The 21,949-nt window shown below is 39.7% G+C and overlaps 1 protein-coding gene across 3 annotated transcripts in view; it reads left to right on the forward strand.

Annotated features, from left to right (window-relative positions):
- Nucleotides 1–21,949, forward strand: part of sptbn1 (spectrin, beta, non-erythrocytic 1) — a 308,382-nt gene that overhangs the window by 249,322 nt on the left and 37,111 nt on the right. For all 3 annotated transcript variants that reach the window (XM_063055879.1, XM_063055881.1, XM_063055882.1), the window contains 13 exons: nucleotides 3,459–3,617; nucleotides 4,521–4,823; nucleotides 5,029–5,182; nucleotides 5,970–6,840; nucleotides 8,345–8,482; nucleotides 12,101–12,857; nucleotides 13,378–13,580; nucleotides 16,578–16,668; nucleotides 16,774–16,920; nucleotides 17,537–17,800; nucleotides 18,460–18,684; nucleotides 19,169–19,258; nucleotides 20,959–21,237. In XM_063055879.1, the coding sequence (XP_062911949.1) occupies nucleotides 3,459–3,617; nucleotides 4,521–4,823; nucleotides 5,029–5,182; nucleotides 5,970–6,840; nucleotides 8,345–8,482; nucleotides 12,101–12,857; nucleotides 13,378–13,580; nucleotides 16,578–16,668; nucleotides 16,774–16,920; nucleotides 17,537–17,800; nucleotides 18,460–18,684; nucleotides 19,169–19,258; nucleotides 20,959–21,237 (3,681 nt within the window). The remainder of the gene's footprint in view (nucleotides 1–3,458; nucleotides 3,618–4,520; nucleotides 4,824–5,028; nucleotides 5,183–5,969; nucleotides 6,841–8,344; nucleotides 8,483–12,100; nucleotides 12,858–13,377; nucleotides 13,581–16,577; nucleotides 16,669–16,773; nucleotides 16,921–17,536; nucleotides 17,801–18,459; nucleotides 18,685–19,168; nucleotides 19,259–20,958; nucleotides 21,238–21,949) is intronic.

The raw sequence follows: 21,949 nt of genomic DNA on the forward strand, positions 1-21,949 counted from the left end.
CCACTCCTCGTCCCTGTCCAGTTCCTCATCCGCCCGTCGGGACAAAGCATCCGCATCAATGTTCCTGCTTCCTGGCCGGTACTTAAGGCTGAAATCATAGGCAGACAACACCACCAACCACCGATGGCCTGTGGCATCCAGTTTCACCGAGGTCAGTTAGGGGGTTGTTGTCCGTCCTCACCTCAAACTTGGCCCCGTAGAGGTAGTCACTTAGCTTATCCACCACCTCCCATTTCAACGCCAGAAATTCCAACTTGTGCATGGGATAGTTTTTCTCAGAGGGCGACAGACTCTGGCTGACAAATGCAATGATCTCAACCCAGAGCCCTGATCCTGATGCAGCCCTCCCGGCTGGCGTCTGTGTGCAGTACATACGGCAATTGGGAGTCTGCAGAAGCCAGCACCAGTGCTTGGGTTAGCAGCCCCTTCAGTGACTGAAGGGCCTCCTCACATTTTGCATCCCACCTCGGTCCAAAGGGCTCCAACAGGCTAAGATACTCTTCACCATTCTGTGAGACTATGTGTCATGTAACATAGCTAAGAGACGTTTGGCAGAACTGCCACTTGTCCAGGGAAAGTTTTAACCCGTCAGCTTTCAGGCGGCCCAGCACCTGCAGCAGCCTCGCTTCATGTTCTTCCAAGGTGGATTCAAATACTATGAGGTCATCCAGATATGCCAATAACTCAAGCAAGTTCATATCCCCACTGTCTTCTCCATGACCCACTAGAAGATTGCAGGAGATCTCAATACGCCCTGGGGCATCCTTTCGAACTGGAAGAATCCTAGTGGACATATAAATGCTGTCTTTTCTTTGTGGCCTCACTCATGGGGATCTGGTAATATCCACTCCTCAAGTCCAGCACACTGAACCACTTCGAACCACTCAGGCAGGCCAACACGTCTTCAATCCTGGGGACCGTATACTGGTCAGGGATGATGCGCCTGTTCAGAGTCCTTTAGTCTACACACATCCGTACCTTCCCATTCTTCTTTCGGGCCACTACCACTGGGGATGCATAGGGGCTTCAGGACTCGGTGATGATCCCAGCTTCCTTCAACTCACACAATTGCTGCCAGATGTCCTGCACCTCTGCAGGGGCCAGCCTCCGTGACCGCCCTCTAAACAGGGTGTCCTCGGTCACCCGGATAGTGTGACGAGTGCTCTTGGAACAGCCCACATCAAACTCTTCAGTGGAAAAGACACCTTCCAGCTTCAACATCTTCTCTACCAACCTCCTCTTCCAACCCGCAGGAACTGGGGAGTCCCCGAAGTTGAATGACTCAGTGGTCAACTTTCCCCCTTTTTCCAACAGTTTGTCCCCGGCGTGTCTCACAGGGGCACTAGACATTACAGTCATCGGGAACAGATGTGCCAGGGGCATCTCCCGCTTGAAGGTGACCTCCCTCTTCATCGTGTTCCTGACAATCACTACCATCCTGCTCGCCTGTACAACCGAGGGCTTCTGCAGTTTGGGCCTCACCAGTACCCCAGCAGGAAATCCCGACTCCCCCTCATGATCTTTCAGAGCATCCACTAAGAGGGCCTTGCCCTCAGGCAGTCCAGGAAATTTGGGGGTCCCCATCGCTCTCGCTACTCCCCCAGGCCATACCACCATTGGCTTTGACTGGGTGAACCACACAGTCCCTCGTCTAAATTCAGTATCCAGCCAAATGCAGCCCTGCACTTCCTCAAAAGCAGCTTAGAACACCGGCATGAGTTCCATTGGGCTTCCTGTCAGGCCAAAAGCATTGTCCAGTACTTGCATATAATTGACAGCTGTCGCTACGGGATACCATAACCTGACGGTTCTCACAACGTCAGCAGCCCGCCCACTCAAATTCTCATCCAATCTCTGTCGCTTTATGTCATCAGAGCACTGCCACTCTACTGAGAGGTCTGCTCCGCCCAAGTCTCATACTCCTTCCCTCTTTAGGGGTGGGCGTTATTCTAGAGAATAGATGAAGCCTATCATAGCTGGGACTTTGAACCAGGGCATTTTTCCATTTATTTGTCAGAGACGCAAGGGCGGATACTAACTCTAAATTCTCACTCTTCACTGGGGGACGTGGACTAATCAGATTTTCCAAAATCAACCACTCTTTCCCCTCACTCCTCAGAAACAATAGAACTCTGTCTTTGAAATCTCTGCCCCCAGCTACTGCTGCGTCAGTGATGGTCTGCATTGAAACGAGAGCTGTGCCCGCTAATTAATCAAACCTCTGCCCCGCAATCACAACCTCAACAGTACTTAACCAGCGAATTAACAATTCATCTGGAGTACGAATATCTACTCCACTGGTTCAATGCTCAGTGTAATCACACAGCATCCAACAAAATCAATCCCGGACAAGCCCCCAGAATTGTAACTCTCGGTTCGGCTATCTCTAATCAGCCTCTGCTTCTCCAAATACTCCTAAATCCTGTCAGAATCTTCTCCAATAGTTTGCCCATTTGTGCCAACCTAACCAGGTGGACCTCTGTAAGGAAGAGGCCTCAGTCCAGTTAAGCCCTGTTTTGATGAATGCAATCCTAATACCTAATATGATTTTGTACATTTGTGCCAACCTAACCAGGCCACTAATTCTTCAAGCCTGAAATTCATTGATCATTATCCTCACCAAACGTATGCCAAGCCAAGTTATCTATTTAAAGACATCTATTTATGCAGGATTCATGGCTTTTCTGGGGAGTATGTTCGAAATTTCCATCATCCTTTGCAATGAAAATGTGATTTTTAATTTCACTCTGTACTAAACTTCTGTCTCATAATCAGTGGCTGTAGGTTATCAGTAATTTGAGGGTTTTGAGTGTATCATTTCCTGTGAACTTTACCTTCACTTTTTTTGGTTAAGCACAATCTATCTCTGATAATAAAAATGCAGCCCTGCAGTGCAACAGGTAATTATACATATTGGACACATTAAGCTGGTATTTGTGTTTATCTGTCGTGGTGTGACTTCACAATTTGGCTAGAATTTAAACAAAAAATTACACAATAAGCCAGGTACAAACCTAATTTTTCAGAAGGATCTGCCCCCCCCTTCAATAACCTCCACTTTGCAGTTGAGAATTTTCTGATGGAATTTTGAAATTATGAGTTATTTTTCCCCAAAAACCACTCAAGATGTCTGTGTTGAGTCCAATAGCATTTACAGATCTTGTGAAATTCCAGTATTGATACAATGATAGACATTTTTGTGCCTTTCCACTTTCACAGCCACCTTTGAGCTGTTGCTGGTCGTTGCTCAGAGACAAGTTGGAGGTGGTCGTTGTGTTTCTGGATCACATATTGACCCTGTCTTCTGTCATTTTTTTCACCTTGGATCTCTTTTTTTCTGATCTTGATAATTTATCTAATTATCCTACTTCAAATATAATTACTTTGAAAGAGCAGAGAGTGAGTTATATAAGCAAATAGTTTAGAAAATTATCGGTTGTCAAAATCATCACTTACAGGCCTGGGAAAGACTGGAAAAAGCTGAACATGAGCGAGAACTTGCATTACGGACTGAGCTGATCAGACAAGAAAAGCTGGAACAACTTGCACGCCGATTCGATCGTAAAGCTGCTATGAGGGAGACTTGGCTAAGTGAAAATCAGCGCCTTGTTTCCCAGGTAATGTTTCACTCATTTGCATCAATCTTGATTTACCTGAAGCCTAGTAAGAAGAAAAGCTGAGAAATCAACATCAGTAGAATGAAAGTATATTTGAAGGTAAAATCTGCTTTTTCGTTGGTTATATAGACAGCTGCATGTACTTAATCTATAGAATTGGGAGATGTTTGTGTATTTAATTGGTCATTAGTTGACCAAACATGAAAAGCATCCAGAAAAAAATAGGGACAGATTACTGTCCCAATACATAAAAGGTAAGATTATGAGCTTATATCTTGATAATATTCCATTAAGGACAGAGCTGATTGTGGTCATGAACGAGGCAACGCCAAGAGCACCCAGTAATAATTTTGCCTCTGTGTAGGATAATGTACATTATTCTTTGAATGCACCCTCCAACCTGCATTAGCAATGTGTTGAGGAGTTTGTGTGATGAGGACTTCCTTCACTGCTTATCCTCCAAAAATTCTATACTTGTATAAAAGTACCACGTAGCACCACTCTGAATTCATAATCCCAATGTGTCACGAAGAGAACCAGAAACATGTTGCGAGCATTCAGGTTTAGTCAACACATGCGATGGTGATGATGGTGTTTCAGTAGTCAATTATATGCCTTCAATGACAGAGGTCCAAGAGGAAGACAGTTAGTAAGAATTATGAGAATTGATGCAATGAAATTAAGTATGCATAGTGTCATCTTTCAAGAGAGGTTTTATAATTGTCCTTGAGAGTAGCTGTGTTGTTTAAGTAACTGTTTAAAATACGTTAAAAACAGATATTTTTATCTGTTTTAGTCTTATCAGTCTTTTTGCAGTGTATATTTCTTGTCATATTTGCCCATTCTTGCTGAATATTTAAAAATATTATCATATAAGATTACTTCAAATTTTTTTTGCTATAGGACAATTTTGGTTTTGATCTCCCAGCTGTGGAAGCTGCCACGAAGAAACATGAAGCTATTGAGACAGACATTGCTGCGTATGAAGAGCGAGTGCAGGCAGTAGTAGCCGTGGCCAAGGAGCTTGAAGCAGAGAACTACCATGATATCAAACGGATCACAGCAAGGAAAGAAAATGTCTACAGACTGTGGGAATATCTACTGGAATTATTGCGAGCCCGTCGTCATCGCTTAGAAATGAATCTCAACTTACAAAAAATTTTCCAGGAAATGTTGTATATTATGGACTGGATGGATGAAATGAAGGTATAAGAATCAGCTCTTCCATTCCTTTTGTAATCAATTTTTTTGGCAAAGGATGTAATTAACGTGTTCAATCATCTGTTGCATAAGAAAAGCCACTTGTACCGGTAATACGAGATAAGAAATACATTTTTCATTGTATTCTAAAATTCTCTGTGTTCAGTACATTTAACATGAACAATCATTGAAAGTTGTTGAATTATCACAGGTGCTATTGCTGTCTCAAGACTATGGGAAACATTTACTTGGTGTGGAAGATCTTCTGCAAAAACATGCGTTAGTTGAAGCTGACATTGCTATTCAAGCTGACCGAGTAAAAAGTGTCAATTCTTCTGCTCAAAAGTTTGCTTCTGAAGGAGAAGGTAAGTTTGTTTTATCTTTTCATCATTTGGCTTTATAAGATGGTCTTTATCTTCCAATAACAATTCATTGTGTAATTCCATTGCATGTTGTACGATAATTTTGTAGAAACTGAAGTCCAAAGCTTTGACAACAAGTGTTTTATTAGCTAAGCTCAGTCCTGTTAGGAAGGATACTTTGTTTTTCAGTGGTATATAGGGATTTAAAAATCATTTTGCATTTCATTTATACGATTGCAGTTTTGTTAGTTGCACAAATAAAAAGCTTGCCTTGGGCTGCTACACTGCATAGACCGGGGTTCCCAACCTTTTATGCCATGGACCAATACCATTAAGCATGGGCCCCAGGTTGGGAACCCCTGGCATAGATCATGGCGGTCCAGTGCTGATCTCTAATTCGTCTCAAACAATTACAACCAATCCAGGCAATTCATAAGTGGTGTGAAATGTCACAATAATAGAGGCATGATCAATATGACTATCTATAGGAAATTGGAGTGAAATAGAATTGTCTTTGCTTACCTTCATTTCTTATCTAATTTTCAACTCAAAAGACCAATGATGCAAAACAGCAAACAGGTTGAAGTGTTTTCTTAAAGCTACTTTGCTGCAATGGTAATGGGAGAAGCTGAATGCAATGTCATTGCAATAGCTATTTAGCAAAACAGGTGGTGGAAATGGTAAATGCATCTTCACAAAATCCTTCATTGTGGTTCTTCTGTTGGGCCAAATTAGATTTTGATAACAATCAAATGGCTTATTGAAAGAAGTGTACCCTTTTACTTCCCAGGTTACAAGCCATGTGACCCACAGGTCATTCGTGATCGTGTAACTCACCTGGAGTTCTGTTATCAAGAGCTTTGTCAGCTAGCTGCTGAACGAAGAGCTCGTTTGGAAGAGTCCAGACGCCTCTGGAAGTTCTTCTGGGAGATGGCAGAGGAAGAAGGCTGGATCCGCGAAAAGGAACAGATACTTTCAGCAGCTGACTATGGCAAGGATCTAACCAGTGTGATCCGTCTCCTTAGTAAGCACAAGGCATTTGAAGATGAAATGAGTGGTCGCCGTGGTCCTCTTCAACAGACAATAAAAGAAGGTGAAGCAATGATAGCCGAGGAACACTTTGGATCAGAGAAGATTAAGGAAAGAATTAAGGACATTCAGGATCAGTGGGCCCACCTTGAGCAGCTGTCTGCAATTCAGAAAAAGCGATTGGAGGAAGCAGCAAACGTTCACCAGTTTAAAGCTGATGGTGATGATATTGATGTGTGGATGTTAGATGTTCTGCGAATTGTCTCCAGTAATGATGTTGGCCATGATGAATACTCCACTCAAGCCCTAGTAAAGAAACACAAAGATGTTGGTGAGGAGGTTGCTAGCTACAGACAGATAATTGATTCACTACATGAACAGGGACGAAGTTTGCCTGATGAGTACTATAAGTCACCAGAAGTGGAAGGTAGATTGGCTGATATTGAGGATCGCTACAAGGAGTTAGCTGAACTTGCAAAACTTCGGAAGCAAGCTCTTCAGGATGCACTATCACAGTATAAGATGTTCAGTGAAGCAGATGCTTGTGAACTGTGGATTGATGAGAAGGAGCAATGGCTGAACAACATGGAGATCCCAGAAAAACTTGAAGACCTAGAAGTTATCCAACACAGGTAAAGAAGCATATGTTTGTATTTAAAAAATAATTAAATGACAATATTAATTGCAGTATATGAGATATGATTGAAAATTAAAGCAGAAATGGATCAGAGATTAAATATTCTAGGTCAGAAACCTGGCTGCGTGGATTTGGAATTGGTTTGCCCATAGAAGGCAGAGGGTAATAGCAGATTGGGCATATTCTGCCTGGACGTTGTTGACTAGTTGTGTTCCACAGGGATCTGTTCTGAGACCCCTGCCCTTTGATTTTAATGAAAGGCTTGGATGAGGAAGTGAAAGGCTGGGTTCATAAGTTTGCAGATGACACAAAGGTTGGTGGTGTTGTGGACTGTGTAGAAGGTTGCTGTAGGCTATAAAAGAACATTGATAGGATGTAGAGCTGGGCTGAGAAGTGGTAGATAAATCGGAAAAGAGTGGAAGACTTTGGAAGGTCAAACTTGAAGGCAGAGTACAAGTTAATGGGCAAGAGTCTTAGCTGTGTGGAGTAACAGAGGGATCTTGGGATAGATTCCTCAAAAGTTGCCATGCAGATTGATGGGGTGGTCAAGAAAGTATATTTTGTGCTGGCCTTCATTAGTTGGGGCATTGAGTTCAAGAACTGAGGTAATATTGCAGCTCTGTAGAACTCTGATTAGACCACGCTTGGAGTATTGTGTTGAGTTCTGATCACCTCATTATGGGAAGGATGTAGAAGCTTTAGAAAGGGTGCAGAAGAGATTTACTAGGATGCTGCCTGGATTAGAGAACATGTTTTACAAGGAAAGATTGATCAACCTAGGGCTTTTCTCTTTGGAGCAAAGGAGGGTGAGAGGTGACTTGACAGAGGTGTATAAGGTTATGAGAGGCATAGATAGTCAATAGCCCAGGGTGACAATGGCCAATACCATAGCACATGCGTTCAGGGTGATTGGAGGAACGTTTAAGGCAGATGTCAGAGGTTTTTTTAATGCAGAGGGTGGTGGGTGGCTGGAACACACTGTCAGTGGTGGTAGCGGCTGATATGATTGCAGGATTTAAAAGACTCTTGGATAGGTACTTGAATATAAGGAAAATAGAGGGTTTGTATAGATCAGCACAACATTTTGTGCCAAAGGAACCCAACTGTTCTGTTCTATGTTTAAATTGGTTACTAATTCACTTTAAAAACGCAAAAGCAAAATTTTGCCTCAGATTTTGCCCATCAGCTGGCAACTGTGAAGAAAGAAGTAGTTTCCGAAATTGTTTCAAATCAATAACCTTCAAGCATACTGTCATAATTCAGTACTAGAGATTTCTGTCACTACTAATTGGACAACATAGGTTGTTTTCTTCCCTTGTTCAGACAAAGCAGTTCATGTTGGAATTAGAGCTCATTAGATAGATTATAAAACTAAGATAATTCAGTTGATCTAGCTATTTCCCCAGCTTTGGTGGTATAGATAATTTTAAAAAAAAATCGAATTAATATTAAAAGCCTTTTTTGATTCTATGTAGTCTAACCTTTATATTTTGTTCTAGGTTTGAAAGTCTAGAGCCAGAAATGAATAACCAGGCTTCTCGTATAGCAGTGGTGAACCAGATAGCTCGTCAGTTGATCCATATTGGTCATCCAAGTGAAAAGGAGATCAAAGCACAGCAAGATAAGCTAAATACCAGGTATGGAAGTCACATAGTGGTAAGAAATTAAAATTTAATATTGCAGCATTGCATTAGGCATGTATATTTGTCGATTGCTCTGCTTTATTTGTGCGCATGTTGATTTCTGTGACCACCTTCAACAGTATTGTGCCTTATGAAAAGCACTTGCCTTAGCTGACCACAGATCAGCAGAGAGGTTTGTAACACGCTATTCTGTCCATAAATGGAAAACATTCATGTGGCGTCAGCTGGACACACAAGCAATTTCATGTGCAAACAAACTGTCTGCAATCAGACGTCGTTTATTGGTTCAGTCCTACAAAACATCAAAACCATTTGGTAATAAATGCACCTGTCATTCTAATTTTACTGCTATGTTGGCCTATTTAATTCTCACTGATATTTTATTTGGGACTTTTTTCATTTCATACACGTATCATTACCTGCAATGGGTTTTCTTTCAGCACCCATATATGTAACCTTTGGTATCATCAGTGATCTGTCCTCAACCCTTACATACGTTCCCTTCTGGCAACAAAATGGATCAGTTTCTACTTGCATATTGATGCCACACACCTGATTTATCTCTTCACCTCTTTATTGTCGCACAATTTTTTGATGTATTGAACCAAACGGCCAGAAATGAACTCCAACAAAACACTGGAAAGGCCAACACAGTCTACAGTGCCCGGCAAAAGCTCCATTCCCTAACAACTGATTCAGTCCGTTAATTGCCTGAAGCTGACCCTGAATGTGCAGTCTGAAGTTCAATACTGAGGCAGCTGTGGCACCAAATTCATGGTGACACCAAAAGACCATCTATTTCTATATCTGTGGTATTGTCTAACTCCTTGCTGGCCACAGTTCTCATGCTGTTGAAATACTCACTAATCTTCAGAGGGTTCTTGGGGTCTGAGTCCATAGGACACTCAAAGCTGCTGTGCAGGTTGACTCTGTGGTGCATATAGTGCATTGGTCTTCATCAACTGTAGGATTGGGTTTAAGAGTTGAGAGGTAATGTTGCAGCTATATAGGACCCTGATCAGACCCCACTTGGAGTACTGTGCTCAGGTCTGGTCACCTCACTACAGGAAGGATGTGGAAACCTTAGAAAGGGTGCAGAGGAGATTTACAAGGATGTTGCATGGATTGGGGAGCATGCCTTATGAGAATAGGTTGAGTGAACTCAGCCTTTTCTCCTTGGAGCGACGGAGGATGAGAGGTGACCTGATAGAGGTGTACAAGATGATGAGGCATTGATCATGTGGATAATCAGAGGCTTTGTCCCAGGGCTGAAATGGCTAACACAAGAGGCCACAGTTTTAAGGTACTTAGAAATAGGTACAGAGGAAATGTCAGGGGTAAGCTTTTATGCAGAGTGGTGAGTGCGTGGAATGTGCTGCCGGCGATGGTGGTGGAGGCAGGTACGATAGGGTCTTTTAAGAGACGCCTAGATAGGTACATGGAGCTTAGAAAAATAGAGGGCTATGGGTAACCCTAGGAAATTTCTAAAGTAAGTACATGTTTAGCACAGCATTGTGGGCGGAAGGGCCTGTATTGTGCTGTAGGTTTTCTATGTTTCTAATTGCTTTGTTACCTGCTAGATCTAGATTTTGAATGAATGCATGGCTGGCCCAGCCCATTATATTCATGAAATTTTGTAGTCATCCAAAATTCTGACACTATAATTAAACCACATTTCATTAGCACTTTATCACTCTGGTTGCTGGAATATCCTGATTTATTTAAAGTAGTGATTTATTTTTAAGATTATCTATTTTGTTTGTCTTATTGCACATTTCCGTAATCTCTTCCTACTCAATAGCATTTTTAGCAATGGCAGGAGAGCTAAAAAATTTGCGAGGGGCATCCCAGAACTTGGTTGCTTGACGTGCTAGTAGCAATGGACCCTTTAGGTGCAATGGTGAGCAGGAGATTATTCCAGTTCTTGTTCTTTTTCATCAATGAGTTTATTAATTCTTCCTTTCCTAGCCATGCTTTCAGTGGTGAAGGCCACAAGCTCCAAAATTCTCTTCATTAACATCTTTGTTCCTCAAGATATTTCCATAAAACCTAAATGACTTTTTGGTCAGCTCCCCTAATACCTATTTATGTAGATTGGTATTAATATTTTGTTTAGTAGTGCAGGCTATCTCAGTTAAAATGGGGATCTGTTCCTGATAATTGTTGGTAACCAGAAATTTTCATAAGTCGCAATTGAACAAAAACAGTGTGTGGCAGAGGATCGCAGAAACAGCTGTGATAGGAGAGCGAGCAGGCATGGAAGAGCAACTGTCATCTGGCCTCACTGATTTGGTGAGTGCGTTAGTGCATCTTCTCAGTGGTTCCAGCTCTGCTTGGTTTGACCGAGTCCCTGATTTTTGCAGGTGATGGTGAGGTAGAGAGAAGCATGTATTATGACCTGTCCCTATCTGGGACCAGGTGCTGCAGCCCCATAGCTGCTGATAAGTGCATACTACCAGTCTCTCAAATGTTACTCATATGTGCAGGAGTTTGTAACCCAGGGACGCCCTCTATACTTGATACATTTTGGTAATGCTAATGGTTGATGATGAGAGTAACTGTTGTGATTCATCAGTGACTGTGCCTTTGATGAAAGAAAACCTATAATTTTTGAACCAAGATGCCATTTTGTATATCTGCAATTTTTATCCTTAAGTATAGTTGACTTTAGTGAAATACTTGTAGCATGATTAGAACGCAAACAACAGGAATTCTGCAGATGCTGGAAATTCAAGCAACACACATCAAAGTTGCTGGTGAACGCAGCAGGCCAAGCAGCATCTGTAGGAAGAGGTGCAGTCGACGTTTCAGGCCGAGACCCTTGTCCTGACGAAGGGTCTCGGCCTGAAACGTCGACTGCACCTCTTCCTACTGATGCTGCTTGGCCTGCTGCGTTCACCAGCAACTTTGTGTGCAGCATGATTAGAATGAGTGTTGGGTATAGATTGTGATACAAACCAATCTGTAGTTTGTTGGTTGGACGTGAGCGTAACATTAGCTTTACTATACAATGTTAAGAATCCTTTGCATTTGTCAATATCAGGGATTTCCAACCCTTTTCATGCCATGGACCCAATACCATTAAGCAAGGCATCTGTGGAACCCCTCGTCTGTATGCAGAAAGATTTGTGTTCACTGGTTACCTAACAACACACTGTAAACAGTTATATCACCTATTACATGGGTGGATCAAGTTTAGTACTATTAAGTTTCATTCTTCATTCAATATGTTTTCAGTTTATTACAGAATGATTGTTTTGATGTTTTAGAATTGGCATAGAAAGCTATGGTTAAGTCTAAATTAACGTTTACAAGCTTAAGTTTACAGACTTCATACTCATGATGTGAACCAGAGCGATGGTGGAATTCAAACATAATTCTGTTATTTACACTCACTTGGTTTCCACTATATCTCCATAGTAATCTGTCCTTTTGAACAGAACACTCAAAGCAGGATCCAAGCTTAAACCTACATGTCGGGCTCATTTGCATGATAATGATGTGCTTTGTGGTTTCAGAATAGATGGGGTGGTTTTGGGAGTACAGGCTGCCCACTACTTTTTCAGCCTTTAATGTTGACCAGTGCTTCCATTCTGCGTAAATTAATTCTAGGTGGAGTCAATTCCGTCAACTGGTGGACCAAAAGAAAGATGCACTCAATTCTGCACTCAGCATTCAGAACTATCACCTGGAATGCAATGAAACAAAATCCTGGATTAGAGAAAAGACCAAAGTCATTGAGTCCACGCAAGATCTGGGTAATGACCTTGCTGGAGTCATGGCCCTCCAAAGGAAATTAACTGGAATGGAACGCGATTTAACAGCAATTGAAGCTAAACTAGATGACCTGCAGAAAGAAGCTGAAAGACTAGCTGCTGAACATCCTGATCAGGCACAAGCTATTATGAGCCGTCTTGCAGAAATCAGTGAAGTCTGGGAAGAGATGAAATGTACTCTAAAGAATAGAGAAGAATCACTTGGTGAGGCAAACAAGCTTCAGCAATTCTTGCGTGATTTGGATGACTTCCAGTCCTGGCTGTCGAGAACCCAAACTGCTATTGCTTCTGAAGACATGCCTAACACTTTGGCAGAAGGAGAAAAGCTACTCACTCAGCACGAAAACATCAAGAACGAAATTAATAATTATGAGGAAGATTACCAGAAAATGCGAGACATGGGTGAAATGGTAACACAGGGACAAACAGATGCACAATATATGTTCTTACGCCAGCGTTTGCAGGCTTTGGATACTGGATGGAATGAACTGCACAAGATGTGGGAGAACAGACAAAATCACTTGTCCCAATCCCATTCATACCAATTGTTTTTAAGAGACACAAAGCAAGCAGAAGGATTCCTCAACAACCAGGTAAGATAAGAATCTCGTATTTAATTGTGACTTCTTTCAATTCCAGTTTTCAAGTTCTGATAGAGAAGTATGCTTGTAATGTAGTTAGTTTTTCCTTGTCTTGAAAATAAATAATACGCCATTTAATCTAAATCTGATGAAAACTACAGCCATCAAAAAGTTCCAATTATCCATAGTCTTTAATCTGCTGTTTTTCAGCCCAGATTAGTAGAAAATATTGAACTGAGCAGATAGCAAAATTGAAAAGCTTCTGGTGAGGGTTTTGTTTGAATTTCACATAAGGATTTTTCACAATCAATACGCAAATGAGTTGAAATTAAAACATGAAAGGTATGACTATATTGAAGAGATAGCTGTTGGAATTTGGAGAATAATGATGTAATCCATACTGCACTAAAATAAATCTCATTGCAAAGAGAGAAGATTTCAACACTAGTAGTTAGTGAAAAATGTTTTGTTCCCAGATCACAATGAGCAATAAAGTGTCAACTAAAATGGTTTGATTTTGTTTTAAACAAAGGAATATGTGTTGGCACACACTGAAATGCCTACAACATTAGAAGCTGCAGAAGCTGCCATTAAGAAACAGGAAGACTTCATGACTACAATGGATGCTAATGAAGATAAGATCAATGGAGTGGTGGAAACAGGCAGGCGACTAGTCAGTGATGGGAATATTTATTCTGACAAAATTCAGGAAAAAGTTGACTCTATTGATGAAAGGTAAAAAACGTATCAGTAAGGTTTAGTTCTTTTAGAAAATGTTAAGTTAATATTTGCTATGCATTATGTAATTGCACTGAAAATTTACTTTCCAATTACCGGTTAAGTTTTCTTACTTTACATTTTTTACGATGAGGCTTTTTTTCTTTGGATAAGTTACTTTAAAGTGAATATCTATTAAATGCCATTTTGCAGTACCAAATTCTAGTTACTATTTAGCAAGATCTTCAAGATCATTTAAGATGACACTGTAGAAATATAATAGTATTCACCATTATAAAAAGAAAATATAGAGAAGAAAGTAGTATATTTTATTATATTATAAAATTTGTGGAAGGTATTTTCACAGTGCTGTTGGGAAGCAAGTTCCTAGATTTAGGTCCAATGATGATGATGAAGGAATGTCAGTATGTTTCCAAGTCAGTTTGTGTTACTTGGAGGGGAGTTTGCAAATAGTGATAATCTCCTGCATCTGAAGTCTGGAACTCCTAAACATTAGAGCGATAAAATCCCTTTACACTACCTATAAAAAGTATTCAGCTCCCTTGTAAGTTTTATTGTTTTGCAACATTAAATCACAGTGGATTTAATTTGGCTTTATTGACACTAATCAACAGAAAAAGACATGTCAAAGTGAAAACAGATCTCTGCAAAGTGACCTAAATTATTTACAAATATAAAACACAAAATAATTGATTGCGTAAGTATTCACCCCCTTTAATATGACATACCAATTCATCACTGGTGGAGCCAATTGATTTTAGAAGTCACATAATTAGTTAGGGTATCTAAGCTCTATATATATAAAACCTGTGTGCAGTCAAGGTGTTTCAAGTGATTGTAGTAAAAATATAACTGTATCTAGAAGGTCCAGTTGCTGGTGAGTCAGTATCCAGAAGGTCCAACTACTAGTGAGTCAATATCCTGGCAAAAAATACACCGTGAAGACAAACGAACACTCCAAGCAATTCCGCAAAAATGTTATTGAAAAGCACAATTCAGGAGATAGAAGAACATTTTCAAGTCACTGAATATTCCTTGGAGTACAGAAAAAACAGTCATCAGACATCAAGGAATGGAAAGAATATGGCACAGCTGTAAATCTGCCTGGGACAGGCCATCCTCAAAAACTGAGTGACCATGCAAGAAGCGGAGCAGACTCGATGGGCCGAATGGCGTACATCTGCTGCTTTGTCTTGTGATCTTGTGAGGACTAGTGAAGGAGGCCACCAAGAGACCTTTAACAACTCTGGAGGAGAGACTCTGCTTACAACAACTGTTGCCCAGATGCTCCACCAGTTACAGCTTTATGGGAGAGTGGCAAAGAGAAAGCCACAATGGGGGACAAAAAAAGATACGCATGAAATCTTGGATAGAGTTTACAAGAAGGCATGTGGGCGACGCAGCTATGCTTGGTGTAAGCCAAGCACCACTCATGATCAAAAACACACCATCCCTACTGTGAAGCATGGTGGTGGCTGCATCATGCTCTGGGGTTGCTTCACTGCAGCAAGCCCTGGAATGCAATGAAGGTAGAGGGTAAGATGAATGCAGCAAAATACAGGGTAATTCTGGAGGAAAATCTGATGCAGTCTGCAAGAGAACTGTGACTTGGGAGAAGATTTGGTTACCTGCAGGACAATGACCCCCAAGCATAGAGCCAAAGCTACACAGTAATTTCTAAAAAAACAAAATTAATATCCTGGAGTGGCCAAAATCAATGTCCAGATCTCAATCCAATTGAGAATTTGTAGCTGGACTTAAAGGGCTGTTCACTCATGATCCCCATGCAATCTGACAGAGCTTGAGCAGTTTTGTAAAGAAGAATGGGGAAAACTTGCAGTGTCCAGATGTGCAAAGCTGATAGAGACCTATCCACACAGACTCATAGCTGTATTGCTGCCAAAGGTGCATCTACTAACTACTGACTTGAAGGGGGTGAGTAATTATGCAATCAATTATTTTGTGTTTGATGAGAGTAATTAATTTAGACCAATTTATAGAAGTTTGTTTTCACTTTCACACAAAAGAATTTTCTCTGTTGATCAGTGTCAAAAAAGCCAAATTAAATCCACTGTGATTCAATGTTGTAAAACAATAAAACATGGAAACTTCCACGGGGATAGAAGTGAATACTTTTTATAGACCCTGTATATTATTACCCCTTGAGTGAAAGATAACCAACATGAGTAACTGCTGTGCTTTTTGTAGATAGTGCACGCTGCAGCCACTCATTTGGGGAATACATTTTTTGGAAGTTGTCTGCAGCACCAGTCAAGCAGGTTGCCTTGACAGGATGATGCTGAACATCTCAAGAATTGTTGGGCCAGCTTTCATCCTGGCAGGTGGAGAATCCTGTTCATCTCGTTCTTAATCATTCTCTTAATATCTCAATTTTTGATTGTTGATTCACTCCCTGACTAGTGTTCTGTTGGATGTTTATAATCAACCAGTAATTGTAAAAGGGAAACCTGAGCTCTTTGAACCACGACAGATAACTTAGGAAACCACTACCTTCCCTACTCATTATTGCTCACCGTCCCTGCCCACAGCACCATAATGTGAAGCTGGTCTGGTACCAAACCTCAAATTACAAGGAGCGCTGTAGAATCAGTTGATGTGGTGTGTTGCTGGCAGTGATGTAGTTTTCTGGTTCAAGGAGCTTTATCATGTAAGCAGAGCTAGTTTTCTTCCCATGCCCCAGGTATGATCAAATATCTTACCATGAAAAAACTTTGAAAGGTTGTTAAACAATTTGTTGACAGTGACCAGAATTGAAAGTCAGTCTACGTATTCCCACAAAGGATAGCTGCGAAACATGAAAATTAGAGGTCAGGATTCACTCATGGGGTAATAATACAAAGAGATTATTAAATAATGTTGTTGTTAAATGTTACCATTCCAGTTAGCTAGGAAAATCAATGAGTTCTGATAACAACCCAGACTCCAGGTAATTTTATTGTTCTTTATTAATCCTGTCATTAATTGTACCTACAGACACAAGAAGAACCGTGAGGGTGCGAATGAACTTCTAATGCGTCTGAAGGACAATAGAGATCTACAGAAATTTCTTCAAGACTGCCAGGAAGTAAGCTGGCTGCATAGTTTAACCAAGTTCAATGTTCCTTTGAATCTTAAATATATACCATTGTTGTAGATTTTGCATTTAAAAACACATTTTTTGGTTTTATAGCTGTCCCTTTGGATAAGTGAGAAAATGCTTACTGCCCAGGACATGTCTTACGATGAAGCCAGGAATTTGCATAGCAAATGGCAGAAGCATCAAGCATTTATGGCAGAGCTGGCATCAAATAAAGAATGGCTGGATAAAATTGATAAGGTATGCAAGAATCTCTGTATTTCCAGAATTCATTTCTTTTTGTAATACTTATTAAGGTTGGATGTTATCTCTCTTAAGTTACAATTAAGCGCCAGAACAGCTGCCAACCTAGTGAATCATACATAAATAAATAATCCTGCAATAACTTTTATAGCAACAGTTTATAATGCAGCTTTTTCCGTTATGGCTTAAATGGCTCTAATGTTTGGTGCTTGGTTTGTTGTTGAATGGCCATCATACATTCGTAAATAATTCTGAATTTAAAAAAATATGAAGTTGCAAAAGCTAATATTATCCGAAGGAATGCTTATTGATTTAATTTTCATCCCTGTCCTCCTCCTGTGTGGTCCAGCTCAGGTTTCTTACTTGCTATCCATTCAAGTTTGCTGAATTTTGAGATTCATAGTGGTAATCAACTTTTAAAATATCTTGACATACACTAGATGTGAAGGTCCTCCGTTAACTCATAGAGAAATATAACTGGATTTGCTGTGTGCAGATGAAGTTAATAGATAATACTCTGTAATGCAACCTTGTTGGATTTCCGCAGTTACAAGGATTGGTTGCTGTGAAGATTGGTTGGATTGATGAATGTCTATTTTGTTTTATCATTTAGGATGGAATGCAGCTGATTGCAGAAAAGCCAGAGACTGAAGTGGTTGTGAAAGAGAAGCTCACAGCTTTGCACCATCTGTGGGAAGAATTAGAATCTACAACACAGGCCAAAGCTCAGCGTCTGTTTGATGCCAATAAAGCAGAGCTTTTTACACAGAGCTGCGCTGATTTAGACAAATGGCTGCACAACCTTGAAGGTCAACTCCAATCTGATGATTATGGCAAAGACCTTACCAGTGTTTCTATCCTACTCAAAAAGCAACAGGTATAGTACCTTTATGTTGTTACTTTCTGCAAAGCAGAATGAATCAGATTAGCTGAACTTTCAAATGTTAAATTGTTAAATCTATAATTTGTTTCCATGTAAATAGAACTTGTGTAAGGAACATTGATGAAACATAAATACTGATAATTCATAGATGAGTCTCCATTCAGTTGTTCCAATTATATTTGCACTCATGTACAAACGGTATCTCAACATGAAGTGAAAATTTCTGTAGTATTGTTTTTACTTTGCAAATGTTCTGTTTTACTTCTGCTTTTGATTGAATGATGGTGCTAGTTTTTTTTCTTTTACAAAATATTTCTGCCTTAAATAATGGATTGTTTTGGTTAACAATTTATCACTATTTATGTGTTGGTCACTTATTTTGGTACAGATATAACTTGATCAGCTGTTCAGTACATTTAAATCAGAATATATTTTCTTAAGCTGCAATTTACTTTGATTCTATCTGGAGTATACAAGTGTATGACCTGACATTATGAGTATGTTCATTTGATGGGAAATGGCAACTTACCCTATTTCATGCAAGTAACAGTGAAAAATAATTTGTTCACTAATGCTATGAAGAGCTGCAGTGAGAGCAGACATTGTTCATTCGATATTCCTTATAAACTAATTTTCTTCCCTTTCTTAATTAGATGTTGGAAAATCAAATGGAAGTGCGAAAGAAAGAAGTGGAGGAATTGAAGTGCCAGGCTGAGATTTTGAGCCAAGAAGGTAAAGATACTGATGAGGTGGACAGCAAGCGCACCATTGTTGAGCAAAGGTTCTTACAACTACTGGAACCACTGCACGAAAGGAAACATTACTTGTTGGCATCTAAGGAAATTCATCAATTCAATAGAGATCTGGAAGATGAGATTGTAAGTAATATCATCAATATAAACAATTTAAAATGAAGCATATATGCATATTTTGTTTCAGCTCACCTAAAGCCATGATTTTTCTTAAATTACTTGAGTATTCCTTCATAGTCATGATCTTTTTCAGCACTATTTCATTAAAATATAGTTGCCTAATGACCTGAACTTTGGGGTATTTCAAAAATGGAAAATGGTTTATTAATAAACTCAGTCATTCATTTATTTGAAAGGTTGTCCATTTGTTAGACAAGGAAAATCTTCTAATACTAACTTTCAATGTATATATGAAATGAATTAATTTGTTCCTATTTTCACCTTTATACATTGCAAGGAACATTAAGTCATATAATTTGAATCGGGGATAATAGTTAAGTTCTTGCTTAAGCTTTATGGTATTGCTTATAAATGTTATCTTAAGCCATGACCCTATGTTAAGTTATAAATGTAATTCTAACCATCATGTTTTTTTTTGCCTTGTTTCCAGTTGTGGGCTGAAGAACGTATGCCTCTTGCAACATCAACCGATCATGGCCATAACCTCCAGACTGTGCAAATGTTAATTAAGAAAAACCAGGTAACATTGATGCAAACTGTCTTAGAATACAAATGCTTTCTAATTGCTATCATTGAACTTTTGGGTTAATTTTAAACTGTATCCTGTTTTTTTTTGTGGTTAAGGTGAGAAAATTCCATATCTCTGTTCTGAAAGAATAGATAGGTGACTTAGTAGATTGTATTACATGTACTTGTCAATTAGTGCCATCTAAGTAAATTAACTAAATACTAATACTTTTGATATGTTGATGAATTCACTGCTGCATTTGCTTACATAGTGACTGGTTAAACCTCAAATAATCTTTTAGTTATTGTGGATGTGAATCAAACTATTTTTCTATAAGATGTACAGTAATATAAAGGCGACTCAATATATGTAGCACTTCATTATCATTAATTTGTTGGAACAATTATTCACTGCTTTAATAATGCTAATTCAGTTTTATCTGCTAAATTACAATGGTATCATCAGCTTGCAATAATGTTAGTTCAAAGTTGCCAAATGTAGCGTTTAATATGTTCCACTTACTTCAGGCGGAAAACTGTTGGCAGAAATGTACATGTCTGTATTTTATTGAACTAAATATTAAAACAAATATAAGCCTTGTCAGATTGAACTGAAAAGAATAAAAGGTTTATTGAGGAAGTTTTCCCTTCTCTTTGGGCTTTGTAAGATGGAAATCCAGTTATTCTTCCAGATGATACCCAGTTCTTCTTCAGTCAACGAGATAGAGTCAGAAGTGAGATCAGTCGTATGAGTAATTATCCACATCTTGCACTAACAAAAGGATGGAAATGATAGGGTTGATGGATTTGAGACCAATTAAGAGAAAACTATTACAGAACAACCTCTCTGGCCCTGGTAACTTGTATTTATTTATTTATTTCATTGAGGCGCCGGGCAGAATAGGCCCTCTGGCCCTTTAAGCCAAGCTGCCCAGCCGTCCCTGATTTAATCTTAGCCTCATCACGGGGCAACTTACAGTGGGAAGAAACTGGAGCACTGGAGGAATCCCACGCGGTCACGGGGAGAAAGTACAAACTCCTTATGGGCAGTGGCAGCTTTGAACCCGAGTAACTAGTACTGTAAAATGTTGTGTTAACCACTATGCTACCATGCCACCCATATATCCATGTTGTGTTTTACTTTCTGGTTTGAGACCCTTGAGAATCTGTAAGAATTCCGCAGTCAAGTTAAAGATCACTCACAATTGCTTCAGAATTCCTGTCATTGAGAGGAAAATCTGGACATGATTTGTTTTTTTTTGTTGTATTTGCTTTCTTTTGTGTTTATATTCTACTGAGTTAACAGTATAAAATGCTTCACCTAATATGGAGATTGCATAGTGTTAATGGAGATAGTGCAATTTTATTTAGAGCAGAAAGCAAAATACATTCAATGCTCTTTTAATGCTGTTGAAACCAAAACTTTGTCAGCATTACCTTTGTCATAGCAATGTTTTCATACCAAATAAAGAGCAAGGTATTCTGCTGTCCAATTTCGTTATTTTACAGAGCATTTGCAGCAACAGAGGAAGATATACCAGGAAGATATTTCGAGATGCATTATAGAATTAATTTACAGTAAAGAAATTAATACAGTACTACATTCTGTCCATCTTGTGGCGTGGGCATATGAAATCCATACAAATGCACCCACTTACAAACAGTTGTAATTATGTTTTTTGTTGAAATAACAGTTACTTGTCTTTTTTCTAGACTCTTCAAAAAGAAATTCAAGGCCACAAACCTCGGATCGATGATATATTTGAGAGAAGCCAAAGTACGGTAACTGCTGACACCCCAAGTGCGGAAGCTATTCAGCAGAGATTATCAGATCTACGGGAACTGTGGAAGTTATTGTCGGAAGAAACGGAGAAGCGGCACAAACGCCTGGTGGAGTCGCACAAAGCCCAGCAGTACTATTTCGATGCTGCAGAGGCTGAAGCCTGGATGAGCGAACAGGAATTGTACATGATGTCGGAAGAGAAAGCAAAGGTTGAATATGACATATATTTTTCATTCAATTGCGCTAATAAAGACAAGAAAATCTGTTAATTGTGGAGTGTGTGAAGCTACTTTAAAAGCATTGTTACCATTTTGAAAATGAGTATCTTCAAAAACAATGGACAAATTAAGCATAATTCATTTAAACTTTCAAGCATTTCCAGATGATTATGCTCCATACTTGTATTTATAGAGATAGGAAGGAGTACTATTTCAAATCATATTTGTCTGCAGTGGCTATTGTCCTATCAGCCAAAGATTTCACAGCATACATATAGAAAAACTCTTGACCTTTCATTTTTCCAGTCTATATATTGTCTCCCACAGCCCCCGATGGTCCTTTGATTTCAGTCTCTGAGGCCAAGTGAAAGCATCCTTCAGGAGTGTAAACACACTGAAAGCATCCGGCCCAGATTGGCCATGCACTAAAGACCTGTGCTGATCAACTGGCTGGAGTGTTCACTGAGATCTTTAACCTCTCGCTTCAGCAGTCTGAGGTACCCTCCTGCTTTAAGCAGGCTTCAGTTATACCAGTGCCTAAGAAGAACATGATAACCTGCATCAAAGACTGTCATCCAGTAGCACTTGCATCATCAGTGATGAAGTGTTTGAGAGGTTGGTGATGAAACATATCTACTCCTGCCTGAGAAGCAACTTGGATCCACCTCAATTTGCCTATCAACAGGTGCCATTTCATTGTTAA

Source organism: Mobula hypostoma, chromosome 8, assembly GCF_963921235.1.
Source record: "Mobula hypostoma chromosome 8, sMobHyp1.1, whole genome shotgun sequence".
In the NCBI taxonomy this organism is placed as follows: domain Eukaryota; kingdom Metazoa; phylum Chordata; class Chondrichthyes; order Myliobatiformes; family Myliobatidae; genus Mobula; species Mobula hypostoma.